Raw genomic sequence first — 23,903 nt, forward strand, 5'->3', positions numbered from 1 at the left:
TCTCGGGCTTGGCCTAGGATAGTGACATTGGTCCACCCAAAATTCTATCAACAGGCACGTTGAAATGAACCCAGTTTACATCCCACTTCAGCGGCAAATCGTCAATCCACAGCCAATTCACACCTGATTACACACATCAATCAGTGAGGAGGACGTTAATCCTACATAACGGTCCACTAACTCAACCCGGACAACAATTGTCACCTAATCGGTTTTTAACGAACCAATCGCGGATCACGTAGTCGGTAACCAATAGACATGGTACATGTACACACACACACACACACACACACACACACACACGGACTAATCACAGGACACATAACAGACGAACAATGTAGATCACCAACATTTCATTCGAAGTTGCATTGTTGATGTTGCCTAGCTGGGTACCAAAACGTCTACAAGCTAGCACGCCAGCTCGGTGAGCCACTCAACAACAACATTATCAACCCAAGCTGCAAATCTTTTCCAACCTCTTAACAATGCAGAATAAAGTATAAAAGTTACAGAGAAAGATTCCGATTCATTCATCACATGTACATCGAAACAGGCAATGAAATACGTCATTTGCGTCAACAACTAACACAACCTGAGGTGGCAACCTGCAAATGTCGCCAGATATTTCAGCACCAGAAAGGCAATCAACAAAATGCAAGATCAGAACAAGGTAGATTGTGAGGTTAAGATTTCGTTTTTAGCGCATTAAAATGTCCACATATGACTTTTGCAACAATATGGTAGAAGCTGGCCTTGAGCCTGCTGGTAAGTTTTTATGTACTGTCCAATAGGAGTAGGGAGAAAAGAGAATGAGGCTGGAAGGGATCTTTGATTACGTTCCCTTAGCCTGAGGCAGCAGAGATGAAAGTCAAGCAACACACATAAAATGCTGGTAGAACGCAGCAGGTCAGGCAGCATCTATAGGGAGAAGCGCTGTCGACGTTTCGGGCCGAGACCCTTCGTCAGGACTCCTGTCTTCATCAGAAATGAAAGTCAATTGGTTCATTATTGTCACATGTACCAAGGCACAGTAAAAATCTTGCCTTGCCTACCGTTCATACAGATCAGTTATGATTGTAAGCAAGTTTGGTTGTATGCTTTTATACATAAAATATTTCATGTCCGAACATAAATGCAAGGATGAAATGTTGAGGCTTTATAAGGCATTGGTCAGAGCGCAGTTGGAATATGTGAGCTGTTTCGAAATTCTTATCTAAGAAAACTCTTGCTGGTATTCAAAAGGGTTCAGTGGATGTTCACTGGAATTATCCAAGGGTTAACATTTGAGAAACATTTGATGTCTCTAAGCCTGTACTCACTGGAGTATAGAGGAATGGGGGGGGGGGGGGGGGATTTTATTGAAATGTATTGAATATTGAAAAGCCTGTGTAGAATGGACCTGGAAAGGATGTTTCCTATAGTGGGGGAATCTAAGACCGGGGGCACAGCCTCCGAATACAAAGATGTCCATTTAGAAAAGGGATGAGCCGGAATTTCTTTAGCCAAATGGAGATGGCTTTGTGCAACTCATTGCCACAGATGGCAGCGGAGGCCAATTCACTGGGTACTTTTAAAGTAGAAGTTGATAGGTTCTTTATTAGTCAGGGTGTCAAAATTTACCAGGAGAAGGCAGGAGAACGGTGTTGAGAGGGATAATAAATCAGCCATGATGGAAAGGTAGAGTAGACTCAATGGGCCAAATGGTCTAATTCATATCCTATGTCTTATGATATTTGATAGCATATGGGAAAACAAAATGTGTAGTTATTTATGGAGTATGTGGTTTAGGATGAAGATGTCATTTATGAATAAAGACTAAACACTCCCTGGGTAATTTTCATTTCTCACTGATCAGCTGGCTGTGTCCCAAATTGCAAATTTCTCCACTAATTACCTTTCCTATTTACCTTCTCCTTAAAGAAGCTTCTTCATATGTTTTTCATTAACTGTAATTTTGGGCACCTGTTGTAATATCTCCTTATATCAACTCAGTACTAAACATTGTTTGATAATATTCCTGTGATGACTTAGCACAGGTAGATGTATTTAAAATTGGAATTTGTGTATTATTATCATCACATGAACTGAGATAGAGAGAACACCTTAGTTTTGTAGTCCATCTCTACAGATTATTTCAATATGTAAGTATGTTAAAAGGTGAGGCTCTCTGTTGGTTGGGGTTGACCCTGGATGCATGTGACTCACAGGTCAGGGCAGTACGATATGGAGAGCAAGCTACCACCCATGCAGCAAGCTCCCTTCTCCATACAGCTGCTAAATCCAAAGGAACGACAGAGACTGACGCAGTTTGGCACCGGCAGTGTCGTAGGAGTTGCTAGTGAGCTTCAAACTCGGCGTAGGACTGCCTTAGGTACTCCAGCTTTGGAACTTTTCTTGGGGTAACTCCAAAGCCATCCCATAAGGCAGTGGAAGTTCGAGATCAGAGTTTTTCTTCTCCTGGATGAATTGTCAACCCCAGCTGACGAGCCCCGTTTGCCCAAAACAACTGGTTTTAAGATGCCAGTGACCTGCCTTTGCCCATTCTCCAGTCGGTAGAAATGGTTCCACTGGGCTTAGTAGCTAAGCCGTACAGAAAGGCCAGGAACTGGACTTCGTTGTCAGAGACTATATAAGACGCACACCATTGGTGTGCTAGCCCTACTACCTCCCTGGGCTAGGACAAGTTTAAGGAACCAGTACAAAAGGTTTTTTTAAAAAAAAAGAGAATGAAGAACATAGTGCTGTAGTTGCAGTGAAAACACAGTGCAGCTAGACAATACGGTACAAAGTACATGACAGCATAGATTGAGAGGCTGGGTTCATTTTTATTGTACAATATTCTGTTCAATAGGTTTATAACAGTGTGATTGAAGCACTGCTCGAACCTAGCTGTATATGTTTTCAAGGTTTTGCGCGTTCTGCTCTTCAGAGGACGGGAGAAGAAGGAATGCTCAGAGTAGGAGGAGTCTTTGCTGCTTGCTTTTACCATGCTTGGAGAAGTGTAGACAGTCTGAGGAAGGGAGTCTGTTTCTCATTCAAGATTGTTTACTGACATACTTCAGTACATGAGCGCAAAATAGAACAAACTGATTGTTACTCCAGACTTAATGCAGTATAAAAATCACAATAAACATAAGGTACACTGCAAGGAAACAGGAAAAACATAATAATTATAAACATTAAGGGCAGATTACTGGCTATAAAATGCAATGTACAAGATACATAAACTGATTATACTGCCTGTACATAAAGTGAAGAAGGTGATGTGTATGTAATGATGGTGGGTGGGTTAGTGGCTGGAGGTGTTGATCAGCCTGATGGCTTAGAGAAAGTAACTATTTTTGAGTCTAGGTCCTGGTGTGGTTGCTGTGTAGCCTGCTCCCTGATACAATGAGAACAATAGTCCATAAGCAGGATGTGTGGGATTCTTCGTGATATTGACGACTTTTTTTCCCGGCAGCTTTCAGTACTCTGCCTCAAAGTTCAAAGTAACTTTATTGTCAAAGTACATAGATGTCTCCATATATTACCCTTATTGGTATTCACTGTAGATACAAATAAATACATGGAATCAATGAAGAACTACAGACAGCCAAAGACAGACAAATAACCAATGTGTAAAAGAAAACAAACTGTGTAAATAAAAACAAAAAACAACAAGTAAAGATAGAGAGAGACAGATGGATGAATAATATTGAGAACATGAGTTCTCAGTCCTTCAAATGTGTCCATATGTTGTGGAATCAGACCAGTGTTTTTCCAAGATGGCAGTGAGACGCAGCTTGCAGTGGCCACTCCGGAGCTGATTATCTGTTATTTGTGAAGTGGGGTACCGTGCACAATCATAATCGATTGAAAATGGATGTGGGAGCATGGAGGAACATCTGGAAATCTCCAGGAAGACCTTCTTTGTTGCTGCTGCTGCTGCGAGGTCCGGGTCTCTGCTGGGAAGAACAGGCCCCCAGTCCTTGGGGTCGTGTTGCCAATGGCCGTTGGCGGGGCCGTCTTAATACGCTTGACAAAAGATGGTACTCGGAGAAGCTGTGCCGGAGGGGTGGTCGTCGGCTCGGAGGTTCGACGGACTCAGAGTCCGCTGCGGTGAGGTCGCTTTCACTGTGTGCTGTGTCTGCGAGGCTAGGTTCAACGGAGCTTTCGGTGTGTGCTGCATCTGCCAGGCTGAGTCGGGTGGCACCGTGGATGTCCATAGCGGGAGTATTTCCTTCTGCTGCTGGCGTGGGATGGCGAGTCTGTCGGGACCCTGGGGACTTGTGGAACTGTGTGGTGATATCTTTTGAACTTATAGTCCTTTAACATCTTTGGACTATTTTTACTGTGCCCATGGTCTGTTTTTTTTAAATCAATTATGCTATAGTTTGCACTGTTGTAACTATGTTGTTTTGTGCAGGTCTTGTAGCTTTAGTTTTTGGTCTTGTTTTGTCTGGTGGATTTGGAGCTCCTTTCCGGGAACGCGCTAGACGGCAGCGCAATATTAATACACAGCAGCCTCTCCGGACTCTGGATTGGGGATTGCCAAATGTTATGTGGATTTTCTAGTGTATTCTGTTTTGTCATATGCTTTTGTGATATCATTCTGAAGGAACATTGTCTCATTTTTTAACTGCATTGCATTTGTGGTTTCTAAATGACAATAAACTGAATCTGAATCTGAATCTGAGTGTTGAAGTGAGACTGGTTCAGGAGCCTGAAAGGGTAATAACTCTTCCTGAACCTGGTGGTACGGGGCCTCAAGCTCCGCTATCTCCTTCCCGATAGCTGTAGTGAGAAGACAGCACAGCCTGGATGGTGGGAGTTGTTATCTGAAATTAAGTTATTTGTTCCCATGTTGGTGTTGGTGTTTCTGGCAATGTCATCATTTATTACACATTCCCAATTACCTCTGTAATAAGGAGGTAGTTAAGTGTCTCCTATTAGATTCCCTTTTTCTTCACTCCTTTACTTCATCCACCCAGCCACTTATTTCATCTCCCATCCCCTACCCACCCATCTTTCCCTTTACCTGGTCTCACCTACCAGTTTGTATCCTTCCCCTCCCACACCTTCTTATTCTGTTGTCTTCCACGTTCCTTTCCAGTCTCAGCCTGAAATGTTGACAGCTTATTCCCCTCCACTGATGCTGCCTGACCTGCTGAATACTTTAAGCATTTTGTGTGTGTTGTTAGGTGTCAACAATATTGTGTATTTAGAATTTTATTTCTGCCAGACCAGGTAATGAGCACAGAGTTCCTTCCCTGAAGGACAGCTATGAACCACATGTGATTTCAACGATCTAGTTTTTTTAAAATTTGGAGACGAGATTCTGCAGAACTTGATGCAAGACATGGTAGGCAGGTTGTAAGGGTGGGGGGAGTGAAGGGGTGAAAGGACCACCAGAATGAGGGAAAACAAAGGGTTGGTGGGGGAGTGGGAATAGAATGGATTTGTTACTGGAAGAGAATGTGTGAGAGGGGAACCAGAACAGGGAATGGAAAATAAAGGGGGGGGGGGGGGTAGGGATCACCAGATGTTAGTGAAATCAGATTGAATATGATGCGTCGTTCCTCCAACCTACATTTAGCCTCATCATGCCAGTCGAGGAGGCCATGAACAGACAGGATGTGGAATTGAAATGGATGGCTACCAAGTGATCCTGGCTGTTGCAATGGATGAAGTGAAGATGCTCAACAAAGTGCTCCCCAGTCTGTATGCCTCTCTCATGTAGAGGAACACTGGATGCCATAGACGACCCTGACAGGTGTACAGGTGAAGAGTCACCTGAATGGATTGCTTAGGATCCTGAATGGTGGGGGGAGAGAGAAGGTGTAGGGGCAGTTAGTAAGGAGACCTGTGGCAAGGGATGAGTGGATAAGGGAGTTAATGTGGATCTAATCTGAATCTGAACTGCGTCTGCTTTCCATCTTGAACCAATTCTGAACCCACTTCCCTAGCTTTCCCTGAATCCCGTGCATTTATACATCATTAAAATTCAAATATATACGGTGCTGACCAAGGTCTTAGCACATATATAGCTAGGATACCTAAGACTTTTGCACAGTACTGTATATTGGTTAAAATAGCAAGGTGGTTGGGAACTAGAAATAAGTCTTTGGCTTTATATTAGCTCAGATTTATTAAGTATTATTTGACAATTGGAAAGACATAATTTATAAGACTTTGCAAAAGTCATAGGCACCCTAGCTATCAAAATGTGCCTAAGGCTTTTGCACAGTACAGTACAATTAAAATTTGACCCAATGAACATTTAAAGTATCAACATAGTTATCATTTCAGCTGCCAGGATATTTTTCTAACTTTGAATTGAATATTGCAATCAATTTCTTGTTTGAGGGCAACATAATTAAATTGGTAAATGCATGGGATGGAAATCCTGCTTTAACATGCAGCACATCTTTTCAATTGTGCAAGAGTAAAATACACCAGCAATGAGAGGGAGAGAGGCTGTGAGCAATAAACCACAGTCCCTTAAAGCCACCTGCAGTGTTAGCCACCAAGAGGAAGGATGTTGCAATAACAAGGGTGTGAAGCAGAACAACAGAGGAAGATTATTTGAACAATCTTAGCCATTCATAATTTTGTACACAGTAATTATTAGACTTTCCATCTCTGCGGGTTCTGTTCTTGAGCAGGATTCTGTGAACTTTTCCACCAATGACAGTAAGCTCAATAACAGGCTGACGTTAAGAAGCATTTAGACAACATTTAGCAAGTTAGTAGATGGGAGAAAAAGTTGGCATGGACATCATGGGCCAAAAATCCTATTTCAACGCTGACTGATTCTATGACGATTTCCTCCTGGTGATGATTATCTCTTGCCTTAAATACTGGCACTACATTAGCTATTGACCAGTGCTCCTGTACAAAAGTACTATTAAATATGTTTAACAAAAAGTGATATCCATCAGTAAGAACCTCCATCACCCAGGACATGCTCTCGTCTCATTACTGCCATCAGAGAGGACATACAGGACCCTTAAGAGACATACTTGTAGTTTTTGAAACAGATTCTTCCCCTCTGTCATAACATCACTGAATGAACAATGAACCAACCCAGGAACACTACCTCATGATTTTTGCTCTCTTTTTGCACTGATATTTAATTTAATTTATATCTATATATACATATATAGATATGTATCTCTCTCTCTGGCTTGTACATGAATGAATGTTTGTGTGTGTGTGTATATATATATATATATATATATATATATATGAGAGAGAGAGATGGATATATATGTGTATATGTTCTTATTATAATGTATAGTATACTTTATGTATTGCACTGTACTGCCACAAAGCAACAAATTTCACAGCATTTGTCACTGATAATAAAACTTGGTTCTGATTCTCATTTAGTGTCTCTGCTATCTATTGCTGCGAGACTGAGGAAAACAACGTAGCGACCTTCACAGCTTCAGGATCTCCTAGAGTGAATTCAAAGTCACCGCAGTTGTAAAGCAAAATATAATGTTTGTGGCTGGATAAATGGCTGACACCAGGAGAATCCACAGCTTTCTTTGAATATTCCCACAGGGTCTTTGCATTCTCCCAAGGCGATAAAAAGGCTTTGGTTTAAAAACTTTGTTGCAAGACAGCATAATAAACAGCTCCCAGCCTCCTAGCACCATACTGTCAACCTGGATTTAGTGCTCAAAATCTCCGGAGTAGGATTTGAACTTACAACCTTGCAGATGTGGCATTGAGATGAGGCTGCTGCCAACATGGGACAGGCTAAACCACCAGTGATTCAACTTTCCCTTCAACATAACACAAGGGAAAACAATTGTCTACTGTTACACAACCAATACCATCTCCTCCTTCAGCTAACAGGAAATGTGTGGCAATATACACTCAGTGGCCACTATATTAGGTACACATGTACACCGACTTGTTAATGTAAATATCAAATTAGCCAGTCATGTGGCAGCAACTCAATGCATAACAGTATGCAGACATGGTCGAGGTTCATTTGATGTTCAAACCTAACATCCAGTTGGGGAAGAAATGTGACTTTGACCATGGAATAATTGTTGGTGCCACACAGGGTGGTTTGATCATCTGGGATTTTCATGCATAACAGTCTTTAGAGTTTCCAGGGAATGATATGAAATACAAAAAGCATCCAGCGAGTGGCAGTTCTGTGGGGAAAAAATGCCTTGTTGATGAGAGCGATCAGAGGAGAATCAAAGGTTCATTTATTATCAAAACAGGTATCCATCTACAACTCTGAAATCTGTCTTTTCCAGATAGTCACGGAGCAAAGAAAGAACATGAAAGTCATTCAGAGCGAACATTAAACCCACCCACCCCACACCACACAAAATAGAACAGACACATCGATCCCTCACTCCACACAAAAAAACAAACAGAACATCAACCCACAAGCACCCTCTCCTCGCACAACAAAATGCAAAAGGAACAGGTGATAAAAACACAGAATATTAAAACCATAAGTCTGAAAAATTCCACAGTCCATAAACGCAATGTCCAATCCATAAACGCAGAAGCCGTGATACCATCCTGCGATATCACCAACATTCATCGAAAGCGAGGGACACCACACGAAGCAGAGAGGCCTACCCGCCTACCACAGAGAGCCACCCAGCAATAGGCCACTCACAGTCTCCTTCTCCGGCAGCAATCAAAAAGAAGGCAATCAGTGCTGAACTTTCACTCACCTTCCCCATTCGCCTCAATGTCTCCATCTTCCTCAATGCTTTAATCAGCGCATAGTGTATGCTTTAATCTGTGAAATAAAGTTGAACACCAGCTCATGTCCAATCTCAAAGTTTCTTCACATCAAGGCTGTGTGTGCTCACTTCCCAGAATCTTCTCAGAGACAGCAAAGTGCTGGATCACTTAATCAATCTCCAATCTGTAAATCACAGGCTCTAACAATCCCAGAAACACATCTAAGGTGAAAAAAAGACATTTTTGTGAGCTATCGGGAAGGTGTACACCAAGGGAGCATTGTTCATGAGCACCATCTTGACGGGAATGGCCAGACAGTTTCAGGAAGACCATACTAACTCAAATAACCATGCATTATGACAGTGATGTACAGAAGAGCATCTCTGAATACACAACACATTGAACCTTGAAGTGAATGGGTTACAACAGCAGAAGACCACAAACATACACTCAGTGGTCACTATTTTGGGTACAGGAGGTACTCAATAAAGTTGCCACTGAGTATATATTTGGGTCAACATTGCCAAAATATCATATCATATCATGTCTTTTGTTCACATAATTTCCTGACCTTTGAATATGATCGTTAAAAGCTGGCAAGTATCCCTAGTTCCCTTAGAAGACACTTGCTTCTAGAGCAGGAAATCCCAACCTTTTTTATACCATTGGGCCAATACCATTAAGCAAGGGATTCATACACCCCAGGTTGGGAACCTCTGTTCTAGAGCATATTGAAAGGACACTTTGCAAAACACTTAATCAACCACATTGGTGTGGTCCTGCTCAGGAAGGTAGAGTGGCAGAGGGAGGGGCTGCAGAGTCATTGCATCATAGCACCAGAGATCCGGGTTCAATCCTGAGCTTGCCGACTGTGAATTAGTATTGGTTTATTATTGTCATGTGTTCCATATGTACAGTGAAGAGCTTGTCTTGCATACTGTTTCTACAGTGCAATCATTATACAGTGTATTGAGTTAGAATGAGGTATAATAACAATGCAAAATAAAGTGTAAAATCTACAGTGAAAATGCAGTGCGGGTAAACAATAAAATGCAAGATCATAATGAGGTAGATTGTGAGGCCAGGAGTCCATTCGAAATCGTGATAACTGTGGGCTGGAAGCATCCTTGAGCCTGCTACATGCTTTCAGGCTTTTGTATCTTTTACCTGAAGAGAGAAAGAGAATGTCTGGGGTAGGTTGGATCTTGATTATGCTTTACCGAGGCAGCGCAAAATATAGACAGTCTGTTGAGGGGAGGCTAGTTTCTGTGATGTGCAGAGCTGTGTCCACACGCAGTTTATTACGGTCGCAGGCAGAGCAGTTGCCATACCAAACCATTATCTATCCAGACAGAAAGCTTTCTATGATGCATCAATAAAAGAGTTGATAAGGGTCAATGGAGACATATTGAATTTCTTCAGTCTCCAGAGTAATTGGAGGCATGGCGAGCTTTCTTGGTGTGTGTGTGTGTATGTGTGTGTTTAATGGCCGTCCGCCCTGTGATTGTGTTCTCGGATGCTCCAGTGTTCTCCATACGGACTATCCTCTCAGCATTGCTTCATTTAGGGTAATTGTATCACCAAGGATACCTGTCACCCAGGCCATTCCGTTTGCTCTCTTCTACCTTCTGGGAGAAGACACATGAGTCTGAAAGTCCCGATGACCAGACTCAGAGCAGTTACTTCAGTACAGCTCTGGACTTCTGAACCAACCACTTCTTTCACACCTCCTTCCTGGTGATACTGCCACATTCTCATACTCTTAATTCTACCTCTTTTGGTTATTCTGTTATTGTTACTTCAGCATTTCTTTTTGAATTCATTCAGATGACACTTCAGTCTTTTGGCAGCATCCTGTGGCTTTCCAATCATTGATTCCATTTCCGATTCACAGTTCTTTATCACACGTATAGCAAGACATACAGTGAAGTGTACAATGTCATTTGTGCTGGTGTCAGCTGCAAGGGTCACCACACATTACAGTCCCAGCATAGCATGCCTGCAGTGTTCCACAGAACAGCACAAGCAGCAGCAGCAGCAACAAGACAAAGGCAAAATAAGCCCCTTTCCCATCCCTGCTACCCACCCAGGCAGGCCTCCAGGCTTCCAGTCTTTATTGCTGTAATTGTGCATACCGTTTACTCTGTGAACTGGCAGGGTAATTGACCACTGTATATTGCCCATGGTTTTAAGTGAGTTGGGGAATCTGAAGGGAGTTGGTGAAACTGTGGGGATGATAAACATTGAGACTTACATGGGATATCTGTTAATGGGCTACTGCAGAATTAGTGGTTCAAATGATTTCCTCTTTTGTGTGTCTTTCTCTAACTCAATAACTCTATGACAAACCAAGTACTGTATTATTTCAAATGAAACAGAAAATGCTGGAAACACTCATCAGGTCAGACAGCATATGCAGAAGGAGAAACAGATTTAGCATCAGGATCTCCGACTTGTAACACTAACTGTTTATCACTCTGCAAGTACTGACTGACCTGGCTGTGTATTTCTAGATTTTTTTCTGTTTTTATCTCAGATTTCCAGCTTATGCAGTTTTTGTTCTAATTTTCAGTTAAGACAATCATGTTTCCTTCTTTGTCAAGTGTTGCTAGTGAATCAGCTCTGTTTTTACACCAGTCTCTCATGGTCACCTTTATCAACTTTTTATTGCCAGATTTGTTTTTGAAACCAAATTCAAACTCTTAGATTTTCAATGTACACCTTGATTTATCTGTTAGTCCGTGGTCATTGAGGGAAGTACAGCATGGTAACAAGCCCACTCATTCCAATTACACCTATGTAAACAATTACCCTAATAACCCGTACATCATTGAAATGTGGGAGGAAACCCACACAGTCACAGGGAGTATGTACAAACTTATTACAGACAATGACAGAAATTGAACCCAGGTCGCCGACATTGTAGTAGAATTACGCTAACTGCTACAATAGCATGCCACACCAGTATCTTGGGGTATCTGCGTCATAACCGTAAGACAATAAGACATAGGAGCAGAATTAGGCTATTCAGCCCATCTAACCAGCTTTGCCATGGCTAATTTATTATCCTTCTCAAACCCACTCTCCTGCATTCTCCCCAATGTTTTTGACACCCATACTAATCAAGAAGCTATCAACCTCTGCTTTAGCATGGCTATTATAATCCTAGAGAGGTACAAAATAGAAATCCAATTCTGCAACACTTATCAGTTATATTTCTTTTTCTCTGCATTGTTGATTTGCCACAGAGGTAGTTATCTCGGTCAGACTAACATGCTACAATGATTTTCTACTATGCAGCATATAGACGCTAATCTTTTTCTTTACAGAGGTGTCTGCCTTCTTTGAGGTTGGAACATCCCTAATATACAACTTTCAGGAATTTTATGGGATTGCCAGGAATCTAAGTGCACATTTATCTGCCATCTACATGGACAAGACTACCTCCTCAGAGAACACTGCTTTCAGCTTCCGGACAACACGGGCTCCCAGCATCCTCCTATATGTCGACACTTACCACGATGAGTATTTGGCTGTGATATTACAGCAAAATGGTAAGTTCAAATTGAATTTTGTACACAACGGTAATTCTTATAAAGATCCAGTCAGAATTGTATGTTTTTAAATGCAATATAGCCTGTACCTCCATTGGAAAATGTCAGAGTAAATTGAAAGGTTACAAGGGGCTATTGTTCAAAATAATAGGTGATTTACTAAAAATTGCTGCATACTGGGACACCAGTCAAAAGCTGATCTACCTGGGCATGAATTTGGTACAGCTTTTACTTTCTCAGTTGACAAGATTACCAGTAAACTACATTTTGATAACAGGATGGTGTCTGCAGGAAGACTTAATTACATAACAGGATAGATCTTAATTATAGGGTAAAGTGATTATCCATGAGCCTAACAGTAGATCCAGTTTTCTATTACAGCAGTGAGTGCACACCATAACATAATTAGTGGTGTTTCCAAAACTCAGGTGTCATTGCTGCTGCATTCCATGTCTCTAGTTTTGTCTGCAGTTACCACATTGGTACAACCCACATCACTGTTAACTAGTTACTAGCCCTCACTATTCTTTCTCTTACAACAGAAAAAGGTTCTTACAACATTCAGTAGGGTGTTATTTTTCATCTGACAACAATTGAGCAAAGAAGATTTCAATGTTTGTTTAACAGTTACTGAAACAGTAACAAAACCAAATTGCAATTGTTCAGGTACTTTTTCCTAGGCCATAGAATAAAGTGTATTTATACAAACGGTTGATGATTCATCATGATGAGCAAGAGTTACATCATCTTGAAAAGATGGGTTGTCTCATTCTAAAAGTCAGAAGGAATATCATATTTGTAGTCAGATTAGTTAATAGTTAATTTGTAGTTAATTAGTGTTGGTGTAGCTTAACCTGCCTGTGTACAATTTTCCTACCATTCTTAAACTTCATCAGATTAAGAGATTTTAAAGTTATTGTTCTGTCAGATTCCCTATGGATAAATATATCCTAATTTTTTTAATGTGCTACCAATTTGTGAGGGAGTTAGTGACGTGATCATCAATTATCGGTATTATCCTGTTCTATTTTCTTATCTGAACATTATTTTGGTAGGAAAATCTCAAATGAAAAAGAAAGTGAGTTTGTTTAAAGATCAGAAATTTAGTCCCTCCACATCCATTCTACAAAGGAATGGCAGAGCAGACTGGATGGGCCAAATAGACTAATTCTGCTCTTGTGTCTTATGATATGCAGATTGCCATAGGTGAAGCATGATGGCAAGAGTCTGAAAGGAAGAATTGAAAGATCAAGTAGATCTTATGATCTATTTCTTTGCAATGCGATTACCAGTTTAACCACTTAAGATATTCAACACATCTACTTCTATCTTTTCAAGATAACATATTTGCCTAGCTTCTTTTACAGGATTGTTATGTAACTAAGTTGTGTTATTCTTTCAACAACCCCCCAACATGTTGGATCACCCTGAATGTTGAAGAAGTACTTGGTCATATCAGATACATACTCTGTCCCAAAACCCTGTTTCAGTCCTCTCCTGATCCATCTCAAGGCTGTACCACTTCCCCAAATTTTTATTCCTTCCACCTGATTCAGAAACACACATGCCCTCAGAGATAAGTGTAATTAGTCACAAATATCAAGATAATATTGCATGACACAGGTAACAGACATAGATAACTAATAGCAAGATAAAAGCTGTCAACTATACTTGCTTACATCACACGATTATGTTGAGATCTGCGTTTATTTATCATCTGAATGTTTCAGTAAGATTGGTGTCACTTTATATACACGTATGTATTTTAAGTTGGTAAGCCAAGTTACACAAGTTCAGTGAGGTACAGGTACAATGAAAACTTTAATTGCAGCAGCATCACGGGGAAATTAATTCAGACAACACACAGAAAATAAATTAGACAAAACAGTAAAAAAAAATTGTGAAAAACAAAATACTTGTTCAGAGAAAACACTATTGGACAAGTTCATGGTAGTGCAAGAGATAGTCTGTCATATTTTGGTGCTGTTTTAGGATTACGGTTGTGTAGGTCACTTTAAAAATCTGTTGACTATAGGAACATAGCTGTTCTTGAACTTGGTTGTGTGAGGTTAATTTTATTCCATTTTCCACTTAGATTTTAGTCGGTATTCCCAAGGAAAGATCAGTGAACATAATCAAAGCAAATATACTGTTGAAAATGAAAGCTAATAACAGGATATAGTTCTATCACATATTTCTAGTGCCTGTTTCCCTTATTAGCAACATTATGAATTTATTGGAAACACTTTTTATACCTGATTGCATCTCTGCTCTCCAAATAATTAAAGTGCTTGCAGCCTACCATGGTAGAGTTACAATGTGAATTCAGTTATCTATTTTTGGTATTGAACATATTGCACCAGCCTTAGCTGTGCTAAAATAAAAAATAGTAGAATAAAAGGAACATTGGTCCCTTTAAATCTACAGACAGAAACATACAATTGTTCCTTATTGTAAAAGCAACCTTACTCCCTGTTGCTGAGTTATCAAATTATATTTTGCTATTGACAGTTATTACAATAAGAACTCTTGCATGGCTCAGAAGTATTGAACATTCATTTCATTTTCAATACCTGTTTTTCTTCCCATTTCAGACACCTTCCTTATTAATAACTTCAATCCTTATTCAAGTAGTGTTTTTGTTCAGTCAGCCCGGTGGTGTGCTTGTTCAACTGTCAGCGGCTGCCTCATTGTGCACCAACACTTAAACACATCAGGGGTCAGTCAATATTGTCTCACCATGGGGATAATTATCCTCCACAAACAAGACTTACAGTCGCAAGGATTACCACCAGTTTATCTCAAATAGTGTAAATTTTATAATGGTGCATTTTATTTGGATATTTACTGGCTATTTCTTTTAAATAGGTAATTGTAATGTGCACCAAGAGAGTGAAAAGTTTTAGTCTGCTTGCCATCCAGACAGAGTTTCTTGAGGTGGTACAAGAGTAAAAAAAACTAGAATGTAATGAAGCAGTCACAGAAAACATGCAGTGCAGGTCAATAAGTAAAGTGCAAGGGCAGAGATGAGATAAATAAAGAGATCAATTACTCTCCCCCCCCCCCCCTCCCGTGCACTGCGCCTTTACTCCACACCTCATACCTACACTGATACAGCCAGCGTCCTGGTGTGCTTTCATATACTCTGCTGTTAGCTAGATGAGTTCATTTTGCCAAGCCACTTCGTCATTTTATCCTGCAAGAGTCACCTTTTCTGCAGATAGTCGTGCACCTAGCAACACTTTATGTAAATCGGTCTATGTATATAAGCTAATCTTATGTATATATGGCCACACTCAGTTACTTATATATTGTGTTTTGTAGGATTGTATTTATATTCATTGTGTGTTTTTATTTTTATTGTGTTCTTTATTGTGATTTTTATGCTGTATCAGATCCAGAGTAACAGTCATTTTTTGTTCTGCTTTACACTTGTGTACTGAAGAATGACAATACCCATTCCTGAATATTAAAGAGTTCATCTTTAGCATTTAAGAGGTCCATTCAAGAAACTTCTAACAGCAGGGTAGAAACTGTCCTTAAGCCTGGTGGCATGTGTTCTCTAGCTTTTGTATTTTCTGTCTGTTGGGAGGGTGGAGAAGAGGAAATAACAGGACAGATAGGGTACTTGATAAGTTATGCCCTTGGAGCTTTAATAGGCCAATTATAAACTCCTTAAAAGTAAAGACAAAAATTATAAATGAATTGAGATTTGGTAGCTAATAATTTTGTTTTTTGCCTCCTAATAATTGCTTCCATTTTCAACTACGTAACAGAGTAATTTTCTTTTATGAATTTTGAATTGATAAGTTGTATGGAGCTGAATCTGACCCATGTTCAGAACGATGCTAATTAATTCACTGCCCAGCCCCAGTAGCCAAGCTGATCATTGATTCTGAGGGCATGCGATAGAGAAGGTTGTGATCTGGAGACCTCGTCAAGAAAGCCTGCTGGCAAAGGTCTTTGAATAATATTTAAATGTTTTCACCATCCATTAGAAAATGGCCAACAATTCTCCACTAACTGTTGGTTAGAGGCAAGATTAAACCAGTCCAGTGATCTAATTCAAAATAATGATAAAGTTAAAGCAGAAAGGAGAATGATATAGAAAATTAAAACAAGCAACGGTATTAAATATTTTATCTCTACATTTTGTTCACATATCTAGTTTAAGGTTAAGTTCAGGTGGACCCTCAGTGTCTCAACCCCTTTTTCTTTCTTCAAGAACTGACATACAACCAAGCTTTTCATTATCAACAATCATATGTTCTTATTTGCATCAAATTGGTGCTTTGCAACACCACTGTGAAGGACTTTGTGGCACTTGTGCCTGGTTTCAAATGCTCTCCAAAGCAAGTTACTGTTTTGTAGTGTTAATTGGAAGCTTTGAGATTTGACTAGCTTTAAAATTGGATTGAGATTGTTCCTTCAATATATCATAGGTAGCAGAAAGAAGTTTGAATCTGCAAATGCACTATAATTTATTTTCTAAAAGGATGTTGGCATGAAAAATTTATTTAAGATTATGAGGTGAAGCACATAGTCTTTCTTCCAGGGAAGGGTTGCTAAAAACAAGAGAGCGTAAGTTTTTCGCAGGCAAGAGATTTAAAAGGGACATTAAGGGCAGCTTTAACAAGCAAGATTAGTGTGTATTTGGAATGAGTTGCCAGAAACACTGGTTGAGGCAGACACATTAACATCCCTTAAAGGTTATCCAGATAAGTTCATGAATAGGAGGGTTTTAGCCATGTTGGCTGTGGGACTAGTTCACTGGGCCACACAGCCAGCGTGGACTAGTTGGACAAAGGGCTTGTTTCCATACTATATCACTTTATGACCCCGTAATATTGATATCCCTAGCCAGAACAGGCAGCGCAAAAACTGTGGCAGCATGATAGCATAGTGGTTAATGTAACGCTTTACCACACCAGTGACCCGGATTCAAATCCCACCACTGTCTGTAAGGAATTTGTATGTTCTCTCCACGACTGCATGAGTTTCCTCCGGGTGCTCCGTTTTCCTCGCACTTCCTAAAGAATTATGGTCTTAACCTACTGTTGGTAGGTTAATTAGTCACATGGGTGTAACTGAATAACGTGGGTTCATTGGGTGTATCTCAAAGAAAAGGCAGCATTTATCACCTGTCCTGAATCAATGCCTTCACTGAAATGCTTGCTGCCTATTTCAATAAGTTTCAATAAATACATTTAATGTCAGAGAATTGTATACAATATACATCCTGAAATTCTTTTTCTTTGCAAACATCCATGAAAACAGAGGGGTGCCCCTACGAATGAATGATAGTCAAAATGTTAGAACCCCAAAGCCCCCCCCAGCTCCTCCCTCCCACGCACAAGCACCAGCAAGGCAATGATCCTCCCCACCCTCACCAGCAAAAAAGCATCAGCACCCTCCACAGAACACTTAAGCGTGCAGCAAGTATTAATAAAGACACAGACTTGCAGTGCCCCAAAAACTACTCATTCACCCGGTAATTGGACATACCATAGGTTCTCTCTCTCCCTAATAAAGGAAAAGCAGGTGGCCCCATTTCACAGCGAGAGGGGAAACATAACAAGCAACTCACTGATTTATGATGTTCAAAGTCTGTTGCATCGCTTTTTCCAAGCTCTGCACCCAGAGAGTCGGCACCAAAAAGGAGCAGCTGTCGGGACAACACAAACCACAACAGCTAACCTGCTGCTCCCGATGTTCAGTGTTCTCCCATGACACTTTCGTCAGGGGCACCGACCTAGAATCAGCCCATCCCCACAGCCACGAAATTCTGGATCCCTGAAGGCACACTTGTCTTCTAGACTGCATCCTTGGGATATCAGAAAGCACCTGGTTGTGAGGCACTGAGAGTGGGTCCCATTCTCACAAAGAACCAAAGTCAGAGTGTAACTCCAGGTCAGGGTCTTCAAAAGAACCTTGAAAAGGGAAAAATGAAGATAACAAAGATAGAAATAGAGCTGTTTCTGGAGATGCAAGCAAAGGAGTGGCTGTTTAGCACCATCTTGACTTTGCTCCTCCTTCATAAAACAGTTGTAAGTCACATACATTCCATGCAAATAAAGTTCAAGTTCAAAGTAAATTTATTATCAAAATACATATACGTCACCCAATACAACCCTGATTCATTTTCTTGCAGGCATACTCAATAAATCCAATAACCATAATAGAATCAACGAGCAACCACATCAACAGGGCGGACAACTGATGTGCAAAAGTCAATAAATTGTGCAACTACAAAAGAAGTAATAATAATAAATAAGCAATAATTATCAAGAACATGAGATGAAGAGTCCGTGAGACTGAGTCCATAGGTTGTTGGAACAATTCAATGATGGGGCAAGTGAATTTAATTGCCTCTGGTTCAAGAGCCTGATGGTTGAAGGGTAATAATTGTTCCTGAACCTGGTTGTGTGAGTCCTGAGGCCCCGGTAGCTTTTTCCTGATGGCAACAGCAAGAAGAGAACATGACCTGGGTAATGAGGGTCCCTGATGATGGATGCTGCTTTCTTGTGACAACTGTACTGTGTATGTTAATCAAAATGGCTTCTTTGTTTGTTAAAAGTAAAACTGTTTCTTTGTTAGCTAACTGGTGAGGGAGTGTTTTTCTTGCACAGCATTCTCAAAGCTTCTCTTTGAATGGGGATTGTATTAATTTGTTAACCAATTGGGTTGCATGTTATTTTCTCTTGTGGGTCTGGGAGCTGGGATTGCGCGGTCTTTTCAGGAGTTGGGAAGAAGACAGCGAGGAAGGTGGACGGGTGCGGCACTGATGGTTGATCACCGAGGGTGGTCCCAGGTGCGCAGGTTGTGGAGGTCAGAGAAGAGCGAAGAGTAGTTGGAGGGTCGAGGATTGAGCTCCAACGATGTGCACAAATTGACTGAACTTTGATAAGTTTTGGCGCCTTTTCTTTATTTTCTTTCCCTTCATATATATTGTATTGTTATTAATCACTTAGTTCTAGTAAGATTTATAAAGTGTATTTTGTAACCGTACCTGGTGTGAGCTTGATATTGTGTGTGCGACTTTGTATTAGCGTGTATTCCACAGGAGGCGGGGTTTGGCGGGTGGCTGGAGTTTCCCCCTGGACATACACCAGCCTGTGGCGTAAGCATTACACAACGTTTCACGTAGATGTGCTCAATGCTGGGGAGAGCTTTAGCTGTGATGGACTGGGTCGTACCCACTACTTTTTGTAGTCCTTTCCATTCAAGGGCACTGGTGTTTCCATACCAAGCTGTGATGCAACTAGTCAGTACACACTCCACTGCACATTTATAAAAGTTTGTCAGAGTTTTAGATGTTATGCCGAATCTTTGCAAACTTGTAAGGAAGTAGAGGCGTTCCTCAGAAAGTACATTCTGAACCATTTTGAGTTTCATGGCAATCCATTACTTTCTTGGTCATCGCTAATGATGTAAGATTTCTGATTCCAGATTTATTTAATCATTTGAATGTAAATTTGTGGGCCACTAGAATGAGTTTTAAATTCATCTCGAGACCAACTGTCCAGAACTCTGTATTTAACCATGAAATACAACGCAACTGTACCCAACAATCTTTTGCAAATGCTTAACAACAGAATGGATAGAATTGTCCTGATTAACCACTAAATGTTTTGTTTATCCTCAAACAGCTAGTTTGAGAAATACTGCTCCAGATAAAGGCAGCACAGTAACAGAGCAGTAGGCATAACACTATTACTGTACTAGTGACCCAGGTTTAATTCCATATGTAAGGAATTTGTATGTTCTCCACATGACCAAGTGCCTTTCCTCCAGATGCTCCCACATTCCGTAGATATGCAGGTTACTAGATTAAATAGTCACATGGGTGAATTGAGTGGCATGGGTTCATTGGTCCTGAAGCATGCTGTGTCTCTAATAATAACTAATAACTGGATTAAAGGCTGGAAATATGAGCGAGATTGCCAATGTTGGAACTTGGAGCAATACACAAAATGTTGGAGGAACTCAGTGGGTCGGGCAGTATTTTTCATGCTGCTTGACCTGCTGAGTCCTTCCACTGCTTAGTGTATTACAACAAACAGCCTATCTTTTTTTCACTCAATAAAAATAACCATGAAAAAGTCCAGGAAGATTCGAGAACAGATATAGATGAAAGCTTTCAGAGTTCGCTTATACACTCAAGTGTTCTAGATGGTGACGCTTTTGACAGGAATTCCAAAAATTTGGTTTTCCCTGTGTGTTAATTCAACACCAGATGTCTTCTGTCAATGATGACTTTGCTGCTGATTTATGTAATTAATACCATAAGACCATAAGATATAGGAGCAGAAGTAGGCCATTCTGCCCATTGAGCCTGCTCACCCATTCAATCATGGGCTGATCCAATTCTTCCAGTCATCCCCACTGCCCTGCATTCACCCCATACCCTTTGATGCCCTGGCTAATCAAGAACCTATCTACCTCTGCCTTAAATACACCCAATAAATTTGCCTCCAGAGCCACTCGTGGCATCAGATTCCACAGATTTACCACCCTCTGACTGAAGTAATTTCTCCAGATCTCATTTCTAAAAGGACATCCTTCAATCCTGAAGTCGTGCCCTCTTGTCCTAGACTCCCCTACCATGGGAAATAACTTTGTCATATCTAATCTGTTCAGGCCTTTTAACATTCTGTATGTTTCTATGTGATCGCCTTCATTCTCCTGAACTTTGGAGAATACAGCCGAAGAGCTGTCAGACATTCCTCATATGGTAACCCTTTGATTCCTGGAATCATTCTCGTGAATCTTCTCTCAACCTTCTCCAGTGTCAGTATACCCTTTGTAAAATAAGGAGCCCAAAACTGCACACAATACCCCAAGTGTGGTCTCACAAGTGCCTTTTACAGCCTCAACATCACATCCCTGCTTTTATATTCTATACCTCTAGAAATGAATGCAAACATTGTATTCCACTTCTTCACAACCAATTCAACCTGGAGGTTAACCTTTAGGGTATCTTTCACAAGGACTCCCAAGCCCCTTTGCATCTCTGCATTTTGAATTCTTTCCCCATCTAAGTAATAGTCTGCCCGTTTATTTCTTCCGCTAAAGTGCATGACCATACACTTTCCTACATTGTATTTCATTTGCTACTTCGTTGCCCATTCCCCTAAACTATCTAAGTCTCTCTGCAGGCTCTCTGTTTCCTCAACACTACCTGGTCCTCCACCTATCTTTGTGTCATGAGCAAATTTAGCCACAAATCCAATAATACCATAGTCCATATCATTGACATACATACATTGGCTTCCATGTATTCAGCAGAGTCATAAACTGCTGGACCAGAAAGGCCTTATCTTCAAATCTGGTGTATTGCATTTCTATATGATCCCAGGAGTTCAATCCCAACATCCATGTGGAACAAAGATCTGCAATCCAATAACTCAAGTTTCTGGAAGAGATCTGTTTTCATAAACTGGTGTGTTGTAATTCCATATGGTGTTCTACTCACAGAATGTTATGAGAGTGTAATTTCAGAACCAGATGTATAATCACTGACCAATGCCATGATTTTTTTTTTTGTTTTTTGACAGTAGTACATTAAAAAATGCTGTAAGTTACACCAAAAGAAAGAAATAATGTGAAACGGGAATAGAAAGGTAATTTTCATGATTTAATAGACCATTCAGAAATATGATGGCAGAAGAGAAGAAGGTTTTCCTAAAATGTTGAGGGTGTGTCTTCAGGCTCCTGTACCTCTTCTTTCATGGTAGCAATGAGAAGAGAGCATGTCTTGGGCGGTGAGGGACCCTGATGATGAATGCCACCTTCTTGAGGTATCACCATTTGAAAACATCCCCGTTGGTAGGAAAGGTGGTGCTGGTGATGGAGCTGGCATCTCTCTTGCCTTCTGCAGCCTGATTCGATCCTGTGCATTGGAACTTCATAGCAAGTAGTGATCCAAGCAGTCAGAATGCTCCTCACAGTCCATCTGTAGAAATTTGCTAGAGTCTTTGGTGACACATCAAATCTCCTCCATCTCGTAATGAAGTTTAGCTGCTAATATATTTTGCAGCAATGTGTTAGGCCCAGGATAGACCCCTGAAATGTTGACATCCAGGAACTTGAGGCTATTCACCTTTTCTACTTCCGATGCCTCAATGAAGACTGGTCTGTGTTCTCCTGACTCCCCCTTCCTGATGTTCACAATTGGTTCCTTGGTCTTGCTGATGTTGAGTGCAAGATTGTATTGTGACTCTCCTTAACCAGTTGATCTATCTTATACCTGTATATCCCCTCAACACCATCTGAGATTCTGCCAAGAACAGTGATGTCATTGTTAAGGTTTGGAGATTAAGTCCCATGAAGTAGCAATCTTTGAATTTTGTGAGGATGTTCTAAATGTGATAGACTCTCTCAGCCTTGAACCAACCATCAATCTTTCACTCTGCACTAATTTTGTACTAATCCCATTTCATTTGACCAGAAAGCTCAGATTCCACCTCTCACTTACACTTCTGAGGCAATTTCCAACTAACCTACCAACATCCTCACTTTTGGGATGTTGAATTGAGCTATAATGGGTGGTGGCTTCGGTTTGTGGGGGTGGGGGGGAGGGGAAGAGATGTTAGAAAGATAATGGAAACACTGTTTCTCCTAATAAACAATTTCCCAAGATTTCACTCTCCTTCCGCTGTCAGAATTCCTGAGGCCCGGAAAACCAGTCAGCCCATAGTAATAACTTGTAATAATTTTGACAATTTAAGGCTTATTAAAATTTGCAAATTGTCAGCCATTCCCCTGAGAGCAAGCTGGCTGTTCCTACAACTTGGTGTACTCAGGAAGTGTTTTTTCAATGATCTCAGAATTGTTTCCACAATTAACCCTCTTCAACCCCAATCTCACGTATTTACCTACAGAATTATAGATGATCCAGTACACAAGGAGGCTATTTGGCTCATTGTTTCCACATTGCCTCTTTAGTGTAAATATCAAATTAGTTTCCAACACCTGCTCATTCCTTAAAGTTTCCCCTTTAAGTTATTCACCCGACTCCTTGAGAAAGATGCTATTGTATCTGTTTTCAATAAACTTTTGGGCAAAGCACTCCTCATGATATCTTTGGTAGGTTTGCTGGGTTTCCTAAATCTGTGCCATTGTTCATTGATCTTTCTGGGATTGGAAACAGTTTCTTCTCAGAGATATGTGGACACTGGTAGAAGATCTTCTCAGTTTCTCTAGTCCAATAAAAAGTAGAGAGATGGGAGATTTAGAGGTACTCTGAGGGGGATTTTTTTTCCACCCGGAAAGTATTTAGAATCTGGAATGCACTGTCTGAAAAGTGGTGCTGGTAGATAGTCTCACAGTGATTAAGAAGCATTTGAATCACCAGGATATACAAGTCTATAGAACAAAGGTAGATGAATGGGCCTAGATGTCCAAGGACTGGCATGAATATGATGGACCAAGAGGCCAATTTCTGCTCTAAATGAGCCAATGACTCTATGGAAACTGCCCTGGCTTCCGAATGTCTACATTATTGGTACTATGCTCTGCATTCTTTAAAAGAAATTTGTAAAGCCTACTTTGAGGGATATTCACCTGTGCATGTCCTCTGAAGGACTAAAGTGTGCCTCTGAAACTTGTGCTTGTTAGCAAAGTGGAGCCACATTCAAGTTT

The 23,903-nt window shown here is 40.6% G+C and overlaps 1 protein-coding gene across 3 annotated transcripts in view; it reads left to right on the forward strand.

Moving 5' to 3' along the window:
- LOC140714304 (contactin-associated protein-like 5) overlaps positions 1-23,903 on the forward strand; it is a 1,942,527-nt gene that overhangs the window by 1,662,995 nt on the left and 255,629 nt on the right. For all 3 annotated transcript variants that reach the window (XM_073025413.1, XM_073025423.1, XM_073025434.1), the window contains one exon: positions 12,036-12,260. In XM_073025413.1, the coding sequence (XP_072881514.1) occupies positions 12,036-12,260 (225 nt within the window). The remainder of the gene's footprint in view (positions 1-12,035; positions 12,261-23,903) is intronic.

Source organism: Hemitrygon akajei, chromosome 2, assembly GCF_048418815.1.
Source record: "Hemitrygon akajei chromosome 2, sHemAka1.3, whole genome shotgun sequence".
Classification (NCBI taxonomy): domain Eukaryota; kingdom Metazoa; phylum Chordata; class Chondrichthyes; order Myliobatiformes; family Dasyatidae; genus Hemitrygon; species Hemitrygon akajei.